At 29.0% G+C, this 25446-nt stretch overlaps 1 protein-coding gene across 1 annotated transcript in view; it reads right to left on the bottom strand.

Annotated features, from left to right (window-relative positions):
* Nucleotides 1-200: 200 nt before the first annotated feature.
* Nucleotides 201-25446, bottom strand: part of LOC119662403 (protein wingless) — a 33639-nt gene continuing 8393 nt past the window's right edge. Inside the window, exons 2-5 of the mRNA XM_038072007.1 lie at nt 22353-22615; nt 2852-3153; nt 1285-1700; nt 201-1111 (exon numbers count right to left, since the gene is read on the bottom strand). Coding sequence (XP_037927935.1) covers nt 805-1111; nt 1285-1700; nt 2852-3153; nt 22353-22615 — 1288 coding nt within the window. The 3' untranslated portion in view covers nt 201-804. The remainder of the gene's footprint in view (nt 1112-1284; nt 1701-2851; nt 3154-22352; nt 22616-25446) is intronic.

The following is a 25446-nucleotide window of genomic DNA, read 5'->3' on the forward strand; positions in this document are numbered from 1 at the left end:
ACTATCCTTATTAACGGTCCACTTATATAAATACACGTTGAAACAGGTGAAGTGGAAAAGCATTAAACTACTTTCTAATGGCACTTATTATAGTTTTATCAATTTTGTTAACTCATTTTTATATATTCTATATGTATATGTATTCATTTAAATAATAATTCGTTTTGAAACAAACATGAATTTTTATATATGAGTGAATAAATATGACGTTTTTCGAAATATAGACGACAAATGCAGTTGCAGTTCTTTACTTCATACCGCATGATTTAACGAATTATTGCCAGTTCAACGATCCAACAGTAGACAACAATTGTAAACAGTCAAGCTGATGATGGCATGATTCGTAAATATATTTACTATGTGTTATGGTTAAGTTATGCAGCAATATTGACAGTTAACATTATGATGTGTCATTGCAACTGACAGCTGAGTAACAATGATGCGAGACACCACCTAAGAAGTTCTCATATTAAATAAAGCACTGCAACAAATTCTGCAGAAATGGTAACTAACTCAGCTTCAATTAAGATTATGTCTGCAATTACTATGAAAAAGCAAAGAATGTCATAATGCGCTTAATTACATCAACATTTTGCTTAATCAGATGTCTTAAACTTATTATTGTAGGTTTGTTAAACTGTAAACACGTCTTTAAGTCGAACACAGCTGTTTATTCCATGTGGGTGAATTTTGTATATTTGTTTTTAAATAAAACGTCTTCTTACTGATGCGTTTTTTCGTACCAAGTTATGCAGTTATTTTTATGCCCATATTATACATATATATAACGATCATTTCAAACGTTTACAAGCACGTGTGTATCGTTTTCTTTGTTCGACATAATTTACACTTGACTTCACAACACCAATGAAACGTACAAGCACACCTTTCGACGACAATCACTTCTTGTGTCCGATAGCCTCGACCACAGCACATTAAATCGCAACCGTCAACACCGATTGATGTGTCATTACACAGTCGACCATGTGTACCCTGAATACCGAGTCTTAAATTTTTTTCACAAAAGCTTGGCGAATTCTCTAAGTACACTATATCTTTTGGTCCTGGTGGCTTGTGATCAGGATTATGTGGTTTTAATTGAAAATGATATCTGAAAATGTCAAAAACAATATGGAAAAGAATGTTAGCCAGCTTTGTTTTGGGTGCATACTCATATACATATAATGTTTTGTTATAAGTTTTTAAAATTTATGAGACTTTTTATATATATGCGCACAATATCACAACATTTGTTTACAACTTTCAAAGAAATTATAAACCTACCTATTGTGTTTTCTTCCCTGTCGTCCCCGTTCACGTACTGAATTTCGTGACACAATATTTTGATTCTGAATATTATTTACAGATGGCAAGTTTGGGTGATGTTTCACATGCTCAGGGGCGGTAATATGATCATTAGCCATACGTTCAGCATCGAAAACATTTGGATTGGGAGTATTTGATGTAAGCAGTACACTTTGCTTAACAGCTGCATTTCCACGGATACCATTTCCGGCGACTGAGTTACCATTTTGACGTAAATTGTGACTGACCATAACGCGTGATGCTCCATCAAAACGATCCTTTAGGTTATCACCAATTACTCGGAAATTTGCTAGACGCATCCAACATGTTCGTACTGTGCATGAGCCCGACATGCCATGGCATTTACATTCCTGTCTCATGTTGGCCTGGACATGCTAAAAGTATAAAAGTATATAAATTGTTTAAGTGAACGGAATTCAATTTTATATAAAAATATTATTAAATAAAAATAAAAAAAGTGTGTGCTGGCTATTTTCCAACCAATTGGGAAATGACTTTTTGATATGAGTTAATTCTTTGGACCAAGAAAAGAAACGTATTGTGTAGGTGTGGATGCTTTTTTAATTTAACCAAAATACAAGTAGAAAAATAATAATAATTTAATTTAATTAACCTTTTCTAAACTCAAAAAATTAAAATTTCAAGGATATCAATTCGTGTTGCATATATGAAATAAGAGTTTTTAATATATTGTGCACCATTCACTTACGAGTTTCCTTACAATTGGAATCATTACAAAATTTAGTACAACAAGACTTTAGACATCAAATATAGGATATTTCATAGACTAATTACTATTCCCTAATAACTTTCCCAAATTATTATTTGGACTGATTATTTGGCGACAGAAGTTTTTTGTTTTTTGTAGACACATTTTTGACACTCATTTAACGTTTCTAAATATTGACCATATGGTGACTAAAGTTATTATTTTAGGTACATTTCTTAGACACTCGATGTCATTATTATAGGGAAAAAGTCTTCATTCCATTTGAATTAAGTCTTAATACAAACATTTCTTTGGTAATACTACACTGGTTAATAAATGTGTAATATATGCCAAGAGACTTATTAATTAAATGGCAGATAATACGTCGAATCAGTTCGTTACTTCTTAGCGTGGAATGGACTATATATGGAACCATAAAATTATATATTGTATTATATTATATGTAATAAAATTTGAAGTAGATATACATTACGCAGATATTTAGTAATGCAGTATTGTGTATTGATGGCTAAATGAATAACTTAACTGACTAAATAGTCATATAGATATACTGAACGTAAAGTATGCAATTTTTATGGTATCAAAGTCTCTTTCATTAATTTAGATAAGTCGTCAGAAGGCAAACATTTTGTTTACTTGAAGTAGTGTTAAGTTTATAGTAAAGACGAAGTGTTATATATAAAAAATTGAATTAGAAGTGAATTTAAGTGCGGTGTACCACAAGTGTATATCCTGTGTGTATTAAAAACTAGAAAACAAATATAAAATATAATGTACTTACTATATAATACTTACAGCTCTGCCAGCTTCGTTATTATGTAAATTCATTTTCTCTCTTAAGCTGCGTGCTCGCTCGCCTGTATCAACAAATTCACGTGAAAATTTGAATCCAAAGCCAATATTATCGGAACATCCCCCCCATTCCCAATCTCTAACACCAGCAGCGTTTCCAACCTTGTGACTTACTTGCGGCGATCTCGATTGATGACTATAATCACAGGTGCACGATTCAATTGAACCTTCACTGCAGGCGCGAGCTATCATATGTGTGACAGCTGCACTAGTTATGGAATAAATGAAGCCGGTCTCACGGCAGCCTAAAAATAATCAAAAAAGCAAATATTAATTAAAATTAGGAATTTAAAACTGATATGTACTTTTAAAGCAAAGAAATTTAAATAAAGAAACAATGAATTGCTTACAATGTTAATGAGTCACAAATTTGTTACTCGCATATATTTTAGGGTAAGACAAATACTTTGTCGTGTTATTGCCTGGTTTAAACCTGCCGGTGAATAAATACCTGTAATACACACTAAATCGAAATTTTTTAAATAATAGCTCCATTGCCCACTGGAACCACTGTCCAAATCAATGTCTTGATTAAAGGAAAAATTCAATTCTAATGCTAATACTATTGAAAGGGCTATGAGGCTGATGAACTTAGCCGAGATAAGAAACATGTTAGTTTCTTGATGGTAGCTTCTCAAATAAGGCTTTAATAAGGGAATTCAGCATAAACCCTCTTTAAGCTCAGGGAAATCGGAGCACTAAAACATAATTATTTATTAAGCTTAGCTTCTAGCCATCTGACCAGGCTACTTATTTCACTTTTCTAAATTTTTGTATCATTTTGAAATAGATTCTCGGCTTTTTTTATCAAACTTATCAAGTGTTATTACATTTACATATATGTTGTTTGTTATTATGGTAGTTGAACTATATACTTAAATGTTAACCCTTACTCCTAAATTCATTTATGGTTTTCTAATTAAGTTGAAGCAATTAAAGAACTTAAATGCAACAAATATCAAGAGCACGTTTTGAATGACTAACTTAATTACTATAAAAAATTACAATGGAATTTTTTTTGAATAGCAACTCAATAAAAAATTAAAACATTTCAGTAGCTTTAGTAACTGAGTTTAATAATGCTTTTAAGCCGTTTGGTAGACACTCTTTAATGACATATATTATTTATTTTCAGAATTATAATTTCTAAAATATTTATTTAAAATTCAATAGTCTTTTTTTCGACTATTTTGGATACTCAAGATCTATTGAAAATATTGATTGAGGAAAGATAACACTGAAATAAACTTTGGTTTTGTATAATCCCAAAATCTATTTATTAATATCTTTCATCTTAGTATTAAGTCTAACATCTAACATAAACTAAAAAATATTCTGTATAGGCTAGACATGAACAGACATCAAGAATATAATATATATATTAATATTGCCTATAAAAAGTATCGGAAATGCAATGGAACAAATATATTTCATGATTCTAATTTGAAATCATTGCTTTATTGGCATGTGTGAAATAGAACTGTCATTCAAAGCATCATCTAATATTTAATTAAAGGGTTGGATTTGAAAATATAATATTACTGAGCAACTATTGAACGTATAAAAAACTTTTTATAGTTTGCTAAAGATACTTCACATCTTACTTTCTTCATTGATAGGTCTTACTTTTTTGCTTGGTGTATATATCAACGAAGATATATACATGAAAATTCTAAAGTAACTATAGAAATGCTATATTCGTAGTATGTACAAAAAATCAGTATATTATGGTATTTGGTCTGAAAGTGTAAAGCAATCTGTTAATTCCCGGTCATAACAGGCACATAATCTCCAATTTTTTTTTTTGGCGGGAAATTTAAGATATAAATGGTGACACAAGTCACATAACACGTCCTGTTTTGGATTTATTGTGTGAGAAATTTCTTTTGAATTCTCTGAGATGTTGAATATTATTAAGTTTTTCTTGTTTCGTTTTAATTTCGAGGTGCTATTCTAAAAGTAAAAAATTGCATTTTAATTACTTTTTTTTGATTTTGGATTTTGGACTGAAAGTCACTTTTTTGGATATTATTGACTTGTTCCGATATTGTACCATACAGCTTAATACATACATTCATCACGATGAACTGCATAAATGGTTTATTTTCAAACAAAACCAGGAAACTATCAACAATATTAAACAGCTGTTACCTTTAATAGTGGTATTAATGGAGAAAAAATATCATTCAGATATCTCAAGCACATAATGCATACATCACAAATTTTGGATTTCTTCTGATCAGAAGATATTAATAGAGGTTAGTGTACAATACAAATATACTATATGTAAATGATTATGATAAGTACAGATCACGTTTTCTTCTCATACTAGTATTTTCTTCTTATTATTATTATGTAGGGAATACTATGCACCGCGTCTCAGGTGGTCTGTAATGCTAATCTCAGTTGCCTTACATTTTTAAATTGCTTCAATAAAACTTGAAAATTCCGAACAATAAAGCGTATTATATAAGTAGTAAAAAAAATGTTTACAGAAAAAAGCAATAAAAATCCCAATTGTAAATCTTATATATCTTCATAGACACGTCAAAAATTCCTTAAGTTATGTGTACATATGAATGCGATGTGTAAGTTTTTATACAATAGCGCTATGCACACTTTAACAATTACGCGAGTATACCTAACAATACCTTTGTGACCTAAAACTAAGTTAGTTGAACATTTTTGAACCGAAAATTAATTCACAGAGTACATACATATATTTATTACTACGCAATATTCTAATCTGTATCAATCTGGGTATACCTTTGTGTACTATTACGAGTTAGCGATGTACGCCATGTGCTAAGTTTCAGTGGAATAAATTGAGTAATAAAAATAATTCGCTATTTTCAGGTGTTAACATAATCTATAATTATAAAGCAATATTTTATTTACATACATGGTTCAAACTGGACATAATTTTCGATTTGGAACAATATGCCGACGGAGCAACGAACAAACAACCCAACCTATAACGTTAATTAGTTGTATAGTTTAGGAGATATCATTAGATCCATGGTATAATTCTACACAACAAACTTTTCGAAAATCATTTCGAAAAATATATATTTTTGAATAGTTCCAATCAATTGATTGCATTTAACAGTTCAGATTGTCTCAGGAAATTTTTTTAGCATAATGTGACTTTTATTCGCCAATTATGTTTTCGTTTTTCACGTTTTGTATAAAAATGTTATTTTCCTCATTTGTGTACTTTTAGTACTATTATGTAGCACTTTAACTTCTACTTATATTGTTAAGTATATTATATGAACTACATTGACGTAAGAACAGCCTTAAATTAGATTAGATTAGATTAAATTGGTTTGGATTAGATTAGATTGGATTAGATTAGATTAGTTAAGATTAAATTAAAGATTAAATTAAAGATTAGATTAGATAAGGTATTATTAGCTTTTTAAAGGGTTAGGGCCTATGATAAAAATACAAAAATTTATTAATTTGTAAATTTGTAAATTTTATTTTTGCTTTATTTATATTTGGTTTATTTTGGTTTAGAAATATAAATTCATCAAAGCCAAGCTAAATTACGAGTACACAGAGTTAAAGGAACTCTGAAAAAACAAAATTAATAAAAGAGAAAATTTAGAAGGGTTCGAATAGAAATGAAAAGACAGTAACAAAAAGTTTAGTTAATTAATTCAAATTTGGCTGTCCATACAACGCTGTTTCGAGTATTCCCAAGCACTTCTTATCACTGTAGAAAAGTTTATTCACAAGACAAGCACTAGAGCTTAAACGAACGCGGTTCTTGGTGTAACTGATTAGGACGTTGCTGTAATTGTAATTGCTCAATGGATGAATTCATTGAAATACAATCCCATTGATAAATAAAATGATTGTTTATGCAAACAGATAAATCAAAACAATTAGATTGTATTAAAGCTGTATATATCTAGTTCTTTATTAATCGATAGCGTTTTAAGTAAGTAGTCAAATACAAATTAAAAGCTGAATTCATTGTTGAACAAAAAAGGTTCGCAGGCAAAGACTTGTATCAAACACCTTAACATTTATAGCAGCAAAAGACAAATTTTTACTAATCGCACCAATTTATTGGGTCGTACGAAAAACAGTTCGTTTTTTTCCAAACCATGGACTTGAATGTTTTTTTTTAAATACAATTTCACACTTAAGCCGCGATGTCATTGTATATTTTAACTGCCGATACAGCAGGGCTAGTTAAAGTAGTTAAAGGAAAAGTTTTTTTTGAGTTTGTGCAGTAGTTTTTTTCGTTTGCTTTAGTAAATGCGGAAAGTCGAAAGCAGCATTTTCGACATATCTTATTTTTTTTTACTATCGAAAAGGTAAAGATACAGTTTAAGCAAGAAAATAACATTCAATGTTTATGGGAAAGATATAGTCATATTGAATGAACGCCTGTCCTTAAACTGGTTTGCAAAATTTCGTTCCGGCAATTTTGATGATAAAGATTCATTACATTCTGGAAGGACAGTTGAAATTGATAAAGGGAAAATGAAAGAATTGATTGATGCAAACCGCCGATTAACAGCTCATGAGACTTGTGAGAGATTAAATTTGACGAATTCGTTCGTGCATGTTCATGTGAAACTTCTCAGTTTATTTTAAAAATCAGCCACAAGAATTTTTACAAGTTCTTACAGAGAAATATTAACTTTGTCGTATTTATGTTCGTAAATCATATCTCAAAAGTCAAAAATTGACAAATGGATTGTGTTAAACAACCTTATATGCAAAAAGTTCACAAAGTGAAATAAATAAATTTGCTTAATACATTTCAAAAATCGTTATTTTTTAAAAAATGTAATGTTTCTTGTTTAATTAGTGTTTAATTAAAAATGTTTTTAATGTAAAAATGGGTTAGTTTATCATGTATGTAAAAGTGTGTATATTCACTATACTATATGTACGGGGATCACTATTTACATTTTGAGCCTAATATTGAAAAATTACTAACTTATCGATGCTCAATTGCTTAAATGATGTGGGATAAGATCCAACGAGAACAAACCTTTCTCACGGCGAACTGATTGTACAATATTTTATATAAGCTGGTGGAAATAATGTCTAGGGTTCTCTTAATCTAAATCTCTTCTCTCGTATCAGTTTTTTAACAGCATCATTATTTTCTGGCACTGCAAGTGAACAACTAAATTTGGACGACCTTCACGGTTTTCGAATTTCGTCAGTGAGCGAAGTAGCGTTTCACACTTGCAAAGGATGGAGTTTCATCGCCAAATGGGGATGTAAGTTGATCGACGCACTCAGTTCTTGATACTCGTAATTCACGTTGAAAGTCGTAATAAATCATCGCACGAAAATATACTTGCGTAAATTCCATTTTTTCGCAAACACACAATTTACATATCACTGTAAATAATACAAATAACGCACTTTTGACAAAAAGTGTATGGTACACCTTACACCTAACAGCAGTCAGTGTTACCAAGGCTCAAAATACAAATGGTGACCCTCGTTTATACCATAATGATATATATATAAGTATATATCAGTGTATATCAGTATTGTCATATTGAAAGTAATTTGACTGCATTGAACTCTCTCAGCTAGTATTAGATCTATGCAACTTGAATGGGTGAACGATTTTTGAAAACTAATGAAAAGTTTCAGTGATAATATTTAGCGACTCAAAGACAGCGACTAATTAAAGAGTAATTTTGAAAAACTAATGAAAAATTTATATGATAATATCTATTTGAGAAGTATACATTATATATTGTGTTAAATGGTTTAAATTCTTAAGCTGTTAGAATCCCACAACTTTCATTTCTTAACACCTCATGCTTATGCCTAATTAGATATACAGTCAAAGTTCCATAATTCGAAGCATTATATTGGAAAGAAGAGGCTTTGAGAGTTAAAGAAGTTTTTTGTGATTGTATGTAATTTGCTTTCTAAATCCTCTAACGCTTTATTTAGTTCGAGTTATAGAAAATTCGAGTTAGAGAAGTTCAAGTTAAGAAAGTTTAATAACATATAGATTTGTAATAAAGTAATCAATTTTCTTTGTAATCATTTAAATTTAATTAATCACTTATTAGAGATGTTTTGGCTAGTAATGAATTACAAAAACAAAATTATTTTTTTATATTAAAATAATGAACTTTTGATTGACCATACAGCTGTTTCGAGTATTGCCAAATATTCTTAATCAGTGGTCTTGAAATCATTTTTTATTTTTAACTATTCATTTATTTTTTTTATTTTTTGAGTCTGCAAGTACCAAGGTAAGTAAAAATAGTCATTGTCATAATTACTGACGTTAAATTCAAATTAAAATAATTACTGTTTTTTTATGTGTTGAATAAAACACCTAATTTCGATGAAAATTAAAAAAACTTATTGTAAATTAGTGGTAATAAAAAATAATTATGAATTAAATAATTATTATAAAACAAAAAATCCTTGTTACTATTATAACTGGTGCTGTTGGGGCTTTAAACAAACTGAGTTTACTATTAAACTTGATTTCATTTTACATTTTATCTTAAAATTGTGACAGTTGAAATTTCCTGACGTTTTTACAGATAGTTATAAGTGTTATTTTTTTGTTAATTGGTATAAGTAACTATTATTAGTGAAACAGTTAAGATAAGATATTTAATTAATACAAATTGAGAACATAATTAAAATAAATTGAACATCAGATATTCAAATTTTATTACTCATGGACCAACTAATATACATTCACATCCTGTTAACAACTGAAGATATTTTCGTACATATATAAATATATATACGTATGTATATATAATTTTTATAGATATAATATATATATATATATAATGTAATTTATCAGTCTCTTGTTCCACAGTTAAAAAAGCAGTGAGTACGCATTTAAATAAGAATTGCTTTATATATACAAGTTACATTAAAACAAGTCAATTTCACTGTGCTGTGATAAAAATAGCAAAAAGAAGAAAGATAAAAATATACATTTATACTCGTATATTCGTATATTTGTATCTTCGTATACTCGTATACTCATATAGTCGTATAGTCGCGTAGTCGCATATACGTAGATATGTAGATATGTACGTGCACTTTGACTTACCTTACCCTACTTTACCTTTGCTTGTTACAAGTTAGCATGCCGCACATGTTTTAGATACAATGCATGTGATAAGAAATTACGTTGTTTAGGGCATATGTTTGCTAAATTGAACACGCCCGCGCAGTAGCAGCGCAACACACATAACGACTTAACCTAAAGATATTTGCAAGGCACTCTTTAAGTCTTACTAGCATTTAAATATTTCTTGATTGCTGACATAAATTTCTCGCAAGTGATGCCGTGTTTAATGTGTAAATAGTTATTTTATTTAAGTTAATTTTTGTTCTTTTATTTATTTTTTTTTTTCGTTTTCATTTGCTTTGTTTCTCATACTCAAACCAGGTGACCGAAAATTCGCGGAAAGAATGCAAAGTAAGAAAAAAATCAAAAAAAAACAAATCTTCAGTAATTATGTAAAAATGTGAAGACATCCATATACACATATTTTTTTTTTTTAACACGGAGAGTGTTAAACCCGTACCCATACCCATACCCAAACCCACATTGCTTTTACATCACTAAACTATTTCGTTCTGAATTTGTTTTTAGGTCTCTTAGGTTTTGTAGTGCGAGTATTATCATCTAATAGTAAATAGTTACATATAATTAAATGTTTGTTCAATTTCTCTGTAAAATGACTCAAGAAAAAAATAAACTACATATCAGTTAAATAATAACAAAATAATATAAATACTAATGGAGTATACGTACGAGCTCAATCGTATCTTTATACTTCTATAGGGCCTATAACCTTAAACCCTCACTCTGTTCGAAGAGTATTTACAATTTGTAATCCAAATAAAATGCACGTGAGACACATAAAAATTTTTCTTCTCATATTCAATAACCTTTGTTATTGGTTTCTTTGTCAATTTCTAGCGCCGTCTGGCGGTTGGTCTATTTACAGTAGCCGTTTCAGTAAGTCGTTAATTAGTACTCTCTGCGAATTAACAATGACGACATTCATTTAGCAACAACTTTGCATTAAATTTTGTCTTTTTAATGAAAGTTTTTTTTCGATATGCTGGAAATGGTTATAAAAAAAACAATACGAGGAATATTGTTTGCTGAGGCCGCTTATGAAACTACTTATGAGTAGTGCAAATCGTTTAAGGAGTTTGGTAACATTGCCAAAGAATTTACATGTTCTAAACAGTAATATATGTTAATTATCCATAAAAATGTAAACCAAAACAAAAAAGAAACACACGGGGCACTATAAAACACTTTCACTGTTGTTTTGGGCATGCGTAGCATTTTTAATCAGATTGTTTGAAACTAGTACATTATTGGCAAAAAGAAGATTGCTAAACTATTGCAGAGTAGAAAATGATTTCTCAATCTTCCAACAATAAAACACTCATCTGATATCATTTCAAGTATGACAAGACACAAAAGTAGAAATCTCTGAATATCAGAGTTGCGCTCTAAAAATTACTCCAAATAAAAATTAAAAGCGCTTAAGCTCAACAAAAATCCAGCTAAACCCTTCGCTTCGAAGTTTTGTTTTATTTCTTCGAGATTCAAACCCTCCATAACACGAATTACTATATCAACACCTTTTTTCTTCTGGAAGAAGGTGACTATCATAGTTACCTTCTTCCAGAAGAAAACTATCATACTTACCTTCTTCCAGAAGAAAGAGGTATTAATATAGTAATTCGTGTTCTGAAAGCTTTGAATCCGGAACTTAGAAGCGAGGGGTTCAGCTGGATTTTTGTTGAGCTTAAGCGCTCTTAAGGTATTTAGTAAGACATATAATTTGTAGAGATGTTATTTATTTATATGTAGTGTCTTTGGGAGAACAGTGCTTGACAGAAATAGATTATAGTAGACATTGTGATTTAAAGAACAGAAATGCGTGCACCAATTAACATAGTTGACTCAATATTTATATTTTCCTAAAACTTAAATGAATGTAAGCAAATAAATTATCACTGAAGGTATTATTAAATTCTGCCTTATCTGCGTCACTTAAAGGCACTTATAAATATTTAAAAATATGACAATAATATGTTTGAATTTTATTAAAAAATTCCGTGTAATTTACATATTGTTTTTATATTGTTAAATATATAATTCGATTTCAGTGTTTATTTTGAGTAGGTAGGACATCTCATACTCGTTTATTTGAATGTACACTTGTTGTACGCCTCATATGAAAAGTGTTGTTTCACAGCAGCTCATTTTTTTGAACCTAAGTTACTTTTGTTAATCAAGATTTCTTAAGTTTATCTATTTAAGATGGAAAAAAATGTATTATCAAGCGTTATGTAGAGATATCTTTTTTCGTTGACAGAATTTCCTATATATACATCACTTATAACTCTCTCATCATGTCAATTCGTTGGTCTTTCTGACTATCTGTGTTTCGAGGCTTTGAAAAATCTTTTAAGTAGTTTGTTTTAATATATTTATATATCATTAATGGCAGATTTACTATATGTCACTTATACACGTATACAACAGTGCTGATTTGTTTATAGATAATTATTTTATTTAAAAAAGAAATTTTTTTTTTAGTTTTATTTGATATATATTTAATCTTAAATAATAGTTTGCCAACAATCATATAAGATGTTTACTGTTGGTATATCCAAATTGTATTATAATGTATCGAAAGTACTATATATTGAAAGAATTTCTTCTATCAAATTATTTTCAAATATAAATGTTGATTTAAGTTTCACTTGCTTAGGTTGTTCATATCACCGTTAATCATTTATTTGGAGTTAGGAGTAACTATTTTAAATCTATTTAACATTAATATTGTTTACTTTGTGTATTAATGGATTTTTATTTTGTCTTGATAAGGTTTTATTTTACATTATCGAAGCATATGGAAATATATGAAATATATATCGGCCTTGTGTACCAAGAAAAACTACTTGAGCTCAAATAATGACCCGTTATAGTACCACAGAGTGCGGAAAGTAAACAATTAAATTTAATAAATTAAATATTGGTTAACAATATTTAAAAACATATTTAGAAATCTAATAATCTTCGTTATAAACCGCGTCCATTTAACAATCTAAAAAGATTCTTGCCAAGAAATTGACCACGAAAAATATAATGCCTACTGAAAGAAGCCCTCCATCCAAATCCACCAAATTAATGAATGATACAATGTCTGGCTCAGCAGCAAAACGTACTATCTCAGAGGTGTCACCTAATAAAGGTGACCTACAATCTGTTGGCAGTATGGATGTGACGCAGCTTTTACAGGACATACAAAAAACAATGGTGAGCATTCTAGATGAGAAATTGAGGGATATTGCTACTAAATCCGATTTAGAGGCTGTCAACACAAATATAATCAGCCTTAATCATATAGTCGAAAAGCTTTCAGAAGAAAATAAAACTTTAAAAGAAAAAATAATTAAATTGGAGCATGAAAAACAAACCGACCACGAAGAGCTGATGCGGCTAATTGACGCCAATAAGGAGAAAAACCTAATTTTCAAAGGCCTAACAGTTCAGCTGCCACCCAAGGAAGCTGTCACAAAACTGTGTGAAGAAACTCTTGGCATAAACATTGTAGTCCGTAAAGCTAGAGTCATATCACAGCGGGAAAATAAAATCAACGTCTTGGCAGAGATGACGTCAGAAGAATCGATTGGCCTAGTTTTCCAAAACATACACAAACTTGCAAACTCTACGATTAGAATTGAAAAAGACCTGAACAAAGACAGACAACGGCATAGAAAAGCTCTTCTTTTAATAAGGAAACAAATTCTCTCGATAGATCGTTCGCATAAGGTACTCGTTCGAGATGATAGAATACGCATTGGAAACAAGTGGTGCAAATGGAACAAAAATGGAATCCTAAAGTGTGGCAATGAAGAGGCAACTACTACTCTCAAATTTATGTATGGAAGCAAACTTGAAAACCTTAATCTTAACTTATTAAGCATCATGAATGAGATAGATCAAAACAACCATATGGCAAAAAACTAAAGAACGAATACAACACATTAACAACAACTACAGAGGAAGCTCCATCAACATCATGGAATACAGAATCTACATACAATCTTTTTAAGCTTCAAATAACTTTTTGGAATGTACACGCCTAAAAGCAATCATAAATTCCTATAAACTACGTAATAACATATGTGATAAAATTGGCCTATGTAATCTAAAAATAGTAAATTTAGAAAAAAGCGTTAAAGAAACTGAAATAAAATCTTATAAAAAAGACTTAAATGAAGCTACTAAAGTATTAAATAAATATACAGCATTGGTAAAATCTATGATGTCAAAAAAGAACAAAATTAAGAATCAAACTGAACAACTCTCAGCTGAAGTCCAAAAAGCGAATTTAGATGAACAGAAATTCGACGAGGAAATAGAAATGTGTTTTCAGCAAATATGTAGATGAAGCTAATAACAATATTACTAGAGCAAAATATGATTATAAGCTCCGAGCTTTTTTATGTTCGAGTATGCTTGTTACGACAGCGAGCTATTCGGAAATAATCGAATATCATGTTTGTGTTTAAGCAATGTTGGATCGAAATAATCGGAATTTAGTGAATTCGAACCGCTTGAGCAATTTTTTAAAATTTTTTTTTTAATGTCAATAATATTAGATGAACTATAATTATAATTATTTCCCTACAATTTATATAACTTAACTTTTTTTGTTTTTTTTATCGCTTACTTTTTAAACCTAATTAGTAATAAGTTTAATTTAATTAATAAGTATACATCAAACCTCCTTCTGTTACAACTATAAGTTCAGAAGCAGAAGTAAATAAATAATGAATTGAAAAATTGAAATATAGTACCACAGGAATAGCGTTGGTTCGTACATAGACAAAATGATCAGTATACGACCAACGCCGAAAAAGGCAACAACTCCCTCATTAGATGAAGGTAATCCAACCTGCCAGTTCTATGAATCTGGCTAGGTTCCTAATATTGTGGGATGACACCTCAGTCAGATCGATCAGAAAAAGGGCCCCCAAGATTTTTGATTTTCTCTTAGCTAAAGATGGGCACTAACACATGAGATGAAAAACAGTTTCCTCATCGTCTTCATAGCCACAATCGCGACAAAGGTCATTGTAAGGAAAACCAATCCTCATAGCTTGCCTACCTATTAAGCCGATACCGTAGTACTTAGCAGACTGCGCTTTAGTTGTAGTAGCTGACTCGTATTTATATATTATAGTTAATTGAAAAATATAAAATCTTGTAACCAAAATAAAAAAACGAGCACTAGTTGCCAGTGAATATTATGAATTAAGTTTTTTTAAGTAAATTAAAGACTTTAATTTCATTTATTTAATATCAAAGTATATGTAAGTAAGTGTTCTTAATAGACTGGTGACTACGCGTATTAGGTATTATGTTTGAAAGGATATTAAGAAATGCAGAGCAATTGTTAAGTATATGATGTACGGATGGTAGGTTATTATAAAACGAACAATTTGATGACTGATCGCCATTCAAAAGATACTTATAGGAAAGCTTTTAATAATATTTACATCATCATTTAAACAAATCTATTTAATTTTGCAAGACTTTAGTTTCAAGTGTTAATAAAAATCAAGTGTATGAGTTCCTACTATATTTCTATATAAGAAAGATATTGGAATGACGATAAATAAGTATATTTTAAAAATTTAATCAATGTAATTTTTTCTTCAACCTTGTTTCTCTACTTGAATTAAACAATACAGAACTGAAAGTTAAGCCCAAAATTATTTTGATATTAAAATTGTTTTTTCTACTTTTCATTGTATTGGTTCTATATATAAAAGACTATAGATTTAATTTTAATATAGTATTCCGCAATTTATTTTTTAGCAGGACTCAAAAGTTGTTTAATTAGGAAACATCATCAGCGTATGCTTGTATAAATAGGTATGTATGTTTGCATCCTTTTGGCGGTATAATAGTACATATAATTCTTCTGGAGCCGGATTAAGGTGCTATAATTGTTATGTTATGTATGTTATTAAATTGCTAAATATTCCTTAATGTCTTTTATGTTTTTTATATTTTTTATGTTTTTTATGTTTTTCTCTTACTGAGCACGTAGTTTTTTTTATAAATCTTTTATAAATCTTTGTTTATAAGCAGCTGTATTTAGATCCAGCTACTTCACGAAAGAGGATATCCGCCATGTGAACGCATTTGATTGAATAATTTTGTAGTGCATATGCAATTACGCCGTGTATTTATTTCATGTAGGAGTGGAAGTAGTTATTGCTGTGTTTATAATGACGGTTTCGTAAGGTTCCTCTTAATATTGTGGGTGTTACTTATATATAAATTTTTAACATTCAACCAGAACAGATTCATACATAATCAGACGATCCATGGCAATGATTTAGGGCAGGTGCAACTCTTTAACATGCATGGGATACGGGGAAAAAAGTTAAATAAAAACTTTGGTGCTGAGAAAAAGAATTCTAAATACTTAACAGTAAGCTTACTTATATGGAAAATTTTAAATTAACAGTCTCTGTTAAGCGAAAAATATTTTAACGTTCTGTTAGTCTTAGGTATATAACATGTGTATGTTCGTTTGCTACAAAACTAACATTATTTAATTGGCAACATATTTCAAAAATATATGATAATAATATTTTAAACAAGAATATAGTTTATATACTATATATATTTTCAATATATTCAATTCAATATTTATTCAATTAAGCTAAAATTATAACCCATTATTAATAATATATGTATAAAAGATATATTGTTGCCAATATTTCCAATAATGCTACAAGTATAATACGTTATTAATAATATATCTAGAAAACATACAAAAATTACTTATGACTAATTGTTATGAGGATTACTATTTTTATTTTGAGTCTAATATAAAAATATACGAACTTATCATTGAAAATTGCTTTATTATTTCTTGAAGTATTCTCCTTTATAATTAATACACTTTTGCACGCATTCGAGCCTTTTGTCTAGGCATTTTTCTCAATCCTTTTCAGGCACCTTCAAACAAGGTTTTCAAATGCAAAAACGGTTTGTTCCACCGACAAAAATCGGTGTCCACGCAATTTATTCGAGGACATTCGAGAACAAGAAAAAGTCATTGGGTGCAAAATTAGGACTGTAAGGATGATGAACCATTAATTCGATTTTTTGATGGGTCGTTTTGTAACAATCAGTGCTACCAAGGCTTAAAATATAAATAGTGACTCTCATATATGTTCGTTTGCTACAAAACTAATATTATGCAAAGTCTATTTTGTTTTTAAGGAATTTAAGTTTTTATTTTGATCGTTATTTTCTGTATATTTCTATACGTAATATAAGGAATTCTACCGATGAAGGCAAAAGCGAATTTGCCGAAATACGCTAAAATTATACGCTAAATTATAACAATAAACAGTTTACAATATATGTATTTAAAAAACTAACATGATAATAATAAAATAAACATGTTAAAAATGTAATATGATATTACTAAAATATGTTTGTATAAAAAATTTAAAGATCACATATGATACGAGAGTTTTGATCACAAAAGATTTGAGGGTCTTGTATATATTTAAATACTTTTACATTAATCTCGCTCTTAACGTATATTCTTAAAGTATTAGTTTTAAATTTTTAAATCAATACTATTTCAATTTCCTTTCCGAAATGTACAAGTAGCCATTTCATTATTTTTGCACAACAGCCGTAAAAACAGAGGAGCAATTACAATTGCGCTTTGAAGATAAATCTTCCGTTTGTGACCTTTTTTGATTTGAAATTTACTATCTCGTACAGCATAAGGATAAAATCCTTATATAAGAAACTAATGAAAACTTATACAAATGTGAGCAGTGTGCACTCTTATGTTAACAATATTATTATTTCGTATTATGTGTACCAATAGTATTAAACTCAACAACTGGATTAAGTACTTCATTATGCTAGCGTGTACATTTCGTTTGTAAATTTAATCTGCGTATAATTCCTTATCTAGCTATTTTAGAATTTCTATCTCAACATTTTGATCACCTCGATACCTTTTTCCCTTTCCCTCTTTCACTTTTTTGTATTTTCCGGTTTTCATTGCAGAAAAATAAATTTCTAAAATTTAATTTTGAAGAAAGGATAATACTGCTTTAATTCGTTTAATGAAATAATCTAGGGGCAGGTTAAGTTTACCATGCTAATCTATCCAACAAGGATTTTTGCACTTATTTCGTTTAGATAAATTTTTATTTAGGGTATATTTTATGAGTATCTATTTATTTATTTATTTAACTATTTATCTATTTAATGCAATATTCATCACTTTTGCAAAACAACAACAACAAAAAAAACAATCTCGAAATCAATAGATACCTTAGCATTGCACACAAAACTTAAATAAGGCTGTTGTGTTTAGAGTACATAACCTTTTTTGGAATTTATAAGGGGGGAGAAAAAAAAAAGGCGAAAACAGATCTTTTTCATTATACATAACAAAGCCATAAAAAATCCTCAAAAACGTTTACTAAAGTAATTAAGTCGGGCATTGAAAATGTTTCAGGTTCAAATAAAAAATTAGTCAGTTTTGTCAAAATCTGAACCAAAAAAAACAAAAAAAGACATTAAAAATCAAAAAATTAATTGAGGGTAAGATTTTACTTTACAATACGTTATGGACTTAATTTTTTGTTACTTTTATATATTATATTTTTTATTTTTTTTTTTTGAATGAAAAACTCCAGAAATATTAAATTGAATTTTGATATGATGTAAGAATGAAGCCACCAAATTCAAACGATGGCAAACGATGGCAAACGCCGCAACAGCCAAATAAATGTTAATCGCCAGTAGCATTTAAACGGCAGCAGCAATGAAGAGAAAAATAATGTTAAAAGACAAAGTCTATGTTGTTAGACAAGATATTTTACATTTTTATAATATAAAAATCAAATTGCTTATTTAAGATACCCAAAAAAAAGTAAATGCCACCAACGACTTAATATAAATTGACTATATTATCTATCGCTCATATAAATAACAAAATTAATATTAAATAATATTGAATATTCAGTGAGGCCAGGGCAAAAATTTTTATTTTAAAATTCTGTCTTCTGTCTTCTGTCAATAAAACCTTACCTTTTGTTTATTTGCATTATTATTATTATTATTATGATGATGTTGATGATGATGATGAAAGCGTTGAAATATACAAGATACACTGTTCGAATATTATGGATTACTTTATTGATATATTTATATTAAGTGCTGATGTTTTCACAGCATGAGTAAATTTATTTATTTATTTTTTTTTTAAACGTTCTGAATAACAGCAGGTCTCATGCGTATAATACCTTATTCTATAGATGATGCTAAATTTAGATATTTCGATTATACCCCTTAAGGTGACACCCTCTTTACAAACATATACATACATATATACATATATATATATATATAGACATGCTTTGGGGTATTAATTTGCAAACACATTGCTCACATACCCACAAACAATTAACAATTACAATTTAATACAAAAAGAAGAAAACGGACTCATTAGGCAGAAAAGATATCCCGCAGACATGCCATAAATTTTGGAAACCGTTTCAAAAACTAAATTTAAAAGATTATTGCAATATGCAGAAGAAATCATAATAATAAGAAGAAAAACACAACAACAACAAACAACAAACAACAACAAGAAGAAGATAGTTGTATAGTAGCTTTAGCTATAGTAGAAATAAAATTGAAATACAATGGACACAGAACAGTGTGCATCTAAATGTCAACAGAAGTTGAGCACCACTAAAATGTAATTATGTATGCATGAGTTTATGTTAACAGTATATCAGCAGCAAAGTGTTAACAGTAGCTCATGGTGTGCTGATAATATAGGCCTCAAGCGCAAAATATGTCATGAGCTGTCAATGGAAGATGTATATCATGGTTTCATTAGTTGCACAGTATAGGTAATGCTCTACTGGATAATTGCACAAGTTATGCAGGAATAAAATGCTGTTATGAAAGGCCTTTTATGTACGACCAGACCACCCTATATTGCTAAATAAATTGTGATGTTTTTACTTCCTGCCTATATTTTTAAAATAAAATGCTGTTTCAAGTGTTAACTGTTTGCAGTAGGTGTCAAAAAATGATGTTTTCTTGAAATTAAGTTGCACATGATTAGCTCAATTTTAGCAAATGGCAAAAAAAAAAGTGGTTTTATTTTCTTATGTGAACAAAAAATATATTCAATTTAAATAGCTGAACTAAATGTTTTTGAACCATGAATTACATAATATATAGATGTTAATTAAATAATTCACAGACACACAAACGCACAGACTCTGACAGATAAACAAATGTACAGGTAGAAAGATATGTAAACAGAAAAATAAACATACAGAAAGGCAGAAAAATAGACAGACATAGAACCAGACGTAGTGACAGAAAATAGATATAATAAATATTGTAGAATATATAGACTTTTAGGCAGCAAAGATATCAACATTATTCCTATGTTGTATATATTAACATTAAAAATGTTTGTAGAGGACTTCTCTATAGAATGTTAAAATTTGCAATTTGTGTATTTTAGTATATTTATTTTAGCTACAGATATTTCCATTATAACTGAAGAGAAAGGGTTTGTATCGTAATATTGTTAAAACTTTCATAGCGTAACTCATATTGTCTATTTTTGAAATGATTGAGTTTGTTATAACGATTGTGCTGTTATTTTATGTTGCAATGTTTGTCTAAAAAAAGGGATGCCCAGCCTATAACACTTTTAGCACTTTTAGCACTCTCTTCAACGCACTTTGCTATATGACTTCGCACTACTTTGCCTACTTTGTTGCACTTCGTATGCGCATGCATATAACAATTTTCTTATGCATGTGCGAAGTTATGACATGGAATGCGCAAATCAATGCAAGTAAACAAGCTACTGAGCAATTACACACTAACAACATTTTATTCAAATTTATATCCCAGCGATCAATTTCGGTGCACAGAACTATCACATAAAACCACTGTTTGTAATTTTATTGCCGGTCGACGTAATTGCTTCCCTTACGCTATAGCTATAGTTAACCATCTTTTTATGACTCCATAGATCGAGAGAGATTACATGAATGAAATAACAATACATTATATATTATTATTATTTTAATAAGTCAATTTTGTTTTCAATTCTTAATTGCTTTGCTATCTTTAAAGGTCTACTGTAAACTTATTTGATGACGTTTTAATATTGTGTTGTATATCTGATGAGAAATTTTCCTAATGTAATAATTTTGTTTATTTAAAAAAAAAACACATTTATATTTATTTTCTATCTAATCATATCATACTTATTTTATGTCATTTAATTTTGTCCTTGTTTTAATTCATCTTCCGTTCTTCATAACAAAAACTGCATTTTTAAGTTCACAACAACCTTTTTCTTTTTTGTTTTTTTTTTTTGTGAATTCTAAAATGTTTCTTTTCATATTCTTTCAGTAACTTTACATATTATCAGATCAATTTCGTCAATTTCATTGCTTTTTAAGTGATATTAATCTCGATTGATATACATTTTTTATGAATCCATTCCTAAAAGAGATCTTATGTTGCACTTCAGAATTATTTCTTCTACTGTGCACACATCTTACGGGAACCCAAAATTTGCTCAATACTTAGTTACGGTCAATGTCTGCGTTCACATTATCAAGCATTTTCTTTTTTATCGTGAACTGGATTATTTCATTCAGCGGCGCAACCAGGATTTTATCAAATGGGAAATAAAATTTATTTGAAGGAAATATCAAAAGTGGTAGCCAACGACAAAAAAAAAAATGTTTGTTATGTCAATTATGTGTGACGAGACCGACACATGGGCTGTATATGACACTTAAAAAAAATAAAAAAAAGAAACGAAAAAAAAACTATTATTACTGGACTTTTGGATGTGATGCTAGGAGAATAACAACGGAATGGTTGGCTATTTTATTTATAAAATTTATATTAAAACTTTTAAAATAAGGATCGCAAATTTTTTAAATTTTTTTTTCTTGCTTATGCGATGTTTAAACTGAAAGTTGACTATAACTAATATTTGACAATACGATCATTTCAAAAGTTGTAATTTTAAAAACATTTATAACAATAATTCTAAAGTAATGTATTCTTTTGTGTATCGAGCGAGAGTTTCAGAAATTTGTGGAACTGAGAAGAACAAACTAAATATTTTAGTCTATCTAAATCTAAAATTACTGTGTTTAAAGTTAATAATAACCTAACTCCTAACTAATTTATTAAAACAAAAATTATTAATTTCTACTATAAAGACACATACATACATATTAATAAAGAAAGAATATAAAAAAACTACTACTGACTAAAATAATAAGTTAAGCTTATGTTATTGTATTCACTTACCTCTATCCACAATTTTGCCAAAAAGGTTTTTTCCTCTTAAAAAGTTTCTAGTCGAACAGTTCCAACGTCGATTTCTAAATTGATGTTGACATTCGGAGATAGCAAGATTTGCACCTTTGACCAGTGCCCCAAGTACTCCTGGATTATCACGTACTAAACGACGTTGTTTTCTTCGTAGTGTGGAATGTATAGCTGGATCCATATACATAATACCGGAAGTAAGAGGTGATATATTATTAGGCTCACCAACTTTTGCAATACCCCTGAAAATAAAATCAAAATTGAACATCAAATATATTTTCAATGATATACCATATATATGAATATATGGAATTTAGATAAGAAACACACAACGCAGTTTAAAATAAGTTTGTGAATGAGTTTATTTAAATTTACAACTTATTCTTAATTTCTGTCAGTTTATCAGACTAATAAAATTGATATATTATTCTTCAAAACTTCCGTAAAAAAAAAATGTTATATTGGACTTATGTTCCTTTGTCTGTTTGACTACTTCGGCAGTTCTTCGTTTGTTCGTCAGTTTGTCTGTATATTCATTCGACTATTTGTCTGTTCTTTTGTTAATATCTCTGTTTTTTTCTAAACTAATCTGGTTAAAATTTTCAGTATATTGGAATGATATTCAAATTCATTAAATACTAGAAATAATGTAAGAAACTGAAGAAAAATTAATTCAGATTTATTAGTTTATATCGTAGCCATAGAAAAAACTTGTTATTTCGACAAATTTTCAACTACCCTTTGTAAAAATTAAAAGCACTAAATTTTAAAACTAAATTTTATTATAGTATATAGTTACAATTGGAATATTATAGTTGGGTAACGCAAGATCGTTCAGACGCATCGAGATGATCAACACTATTTATAGTTTACAGAGTCTTCAAAGTCTTTTCTTCACTGTGATGTAAGACTCGCATCAAACTTAATATATTATTAGACTAACATACTTATAGATATAAAGGGTATAAGATCAGAATAAAGTTTTTCAATTCTTAATATTTAGCAATAAAAGTTTTTTCCACAAATCCATTTTCTTTGAATTATTTGAAATGTATATATCCTCCTCCAAAAAATTTTGAAAAATTTATATCTTTTTTGGTGTTATAACTCAATAACTCAATAACTCGAAACCTGTGAAGTAGAACACTTCATTTATATCCTATAAAAACGAATGTGTTTTTGCTACAAGAACAAAAGTCTTCAAAGCTAAAGTCTTGAACAGCAAGTCAATCTGTTGTGAACAAGTTCTTCAATCAACATCGGAGTAGATAGCAAATATTACGCAACAAGAAAAACTGGAAGACAAATTATGATACAATGTGTAAATCTACACAATATGCAAATTAGTTTAGCTCTCTCAGTCTAATAGTAAAAGTTTTTAACTTACTGTTTTGACGTTTTGTTGAAACGCTTAAATCCACAAGGATCAATTCTCCATATGATACGGCATGAGATGTATCTTAATCTGCATATGCGCAGAATGTATCCGTTGATTGTGTTGTTCTTAGCGCATTCATTTAAATAACAAATTTCTGCTTTGTGTGTATTTTGTGTGGAAAGGAATCATATTATTGGCTACGCCAACGATGATGTGTATCTTTATTTCACAATATATCGTAAAGGTGTTAAAGATAATTGCGAACGGTAGCTAAAGTAAATGCGCAGCTATAGTGCATAAAATTAAAAAAAATCAGTTGGTTAATAAAATGATTTGGTTCAGCTTTAGCTAAATAGTAATGAAAGCTAGAAATTTCGTACATGGAGGATATGGAGGATATATCCATTTATTGCAGAAACAATAACAACGTTTAAGAAAAATTCACATTTGTTTTGATAAACAAAAATTAAGTAATAGTAAGCAATAAATAATAGCATTAAAAGAATGCTTTAATATATATATTAAATATTTTACTGGCTAAATTTAAAATCCATGTCAATATTAATATTCTAAAAATGGAAGTTTTGTTGCCAACATGAACAGTAAATTTTTCAAGAAGCAAAAAATTTACATACATTTAATTGATATTAAGTAGGAGGCCCTAGTCTCTAGAAAGAGTTCAGGAAAGCAGTAATATATATGTGCTTATAACTTCATAAGTGATCTACAGTTTGCATCATAATCTGCAGAAGTCTCAAAAGCTACAGGTTTTAAAATTTGTTTTAAGTCGTTACTCATTTATCCAGTATCTGTTTGGTTCTGTCACATCAATTAATTTTTAAAATATGTATTATTTTAATCTCATTTATTTCTAATTTTTTTAATAGGTATTTTTGACTTCCATTATCCTATTTTGTAGTTGTAAAATATTACTTTTTTTAGTACTTGAAAGGTATCTCCAATCACATTAGTTTAAAATTAATTGTACTTTTTCCTGGTTTTTTAGGATATAGCTTAAATATCACATTCGCTTTGTTTTCAAAACATAATTTTAATCTTACGTTTTAGTAGTTGTTGTGAGGTAAGTTTCAATACAGAACTTTCTGTTCTTTAAGCACTAAGTATAATACCACTTCTTTTAGTTCTAGAACCGTATCACACTACTTCTTAGTTTAATTTGAATCTTAGTATTTTAAGTTATAGCTTTTGTCCCACTTTTCATTTTTTTTCAATTATATATACTATATAGCTATATACAGTGGCTCACAGCTTATTTGATGCAAGCAAAAATTTTTTGAAAAATGTTGTTTATTTCAAAATATTTTGCAAAATTAAAAAAACAAAGTATGCAGAGTTATTGTTTATAGTGTGTTTATTCATTTTAAGAAAAAAAAAATCCAAAAATCTTCTTCCATTCCTTAGTAATGCATCAAAAACCAAAACCAAATGAAAAATTCATGTCACAGCTTAAATGATGCAGTTAAGAATACCGTTATTTTTGTCGCCAAATTACACAGAAATTAAAATAATTTTATTCTGCGATCATTTGTAATCTAGTTTTTGAGCGAAAATATTATAAAAATTAAAGTGAGTGCATTTTGTTAACCATGGGACGGCGCACATCAATTGAAAAGCGTGAGTTAGAGTACTTTTGTTGGAGTACTTTAAAAAGGGAATTCCCCAGCGTAAAATTGG

This window comes from Teleopsis dalmanni, chromosome X, assembly GCF_002237135.1.
Source record: "Teleopsis dalmanni isolate 2A chromosome X, ASM223713v2, whole genome shotgun sequence".
In the NCBI taxonomy this organism is placed as follows: domain Eukaryota; kingdom Metazoa; phylum Arthropoda; class Insecta; order Diptera; family Diopsidae; genus Teleopsis; species Teleopsis dalmanni.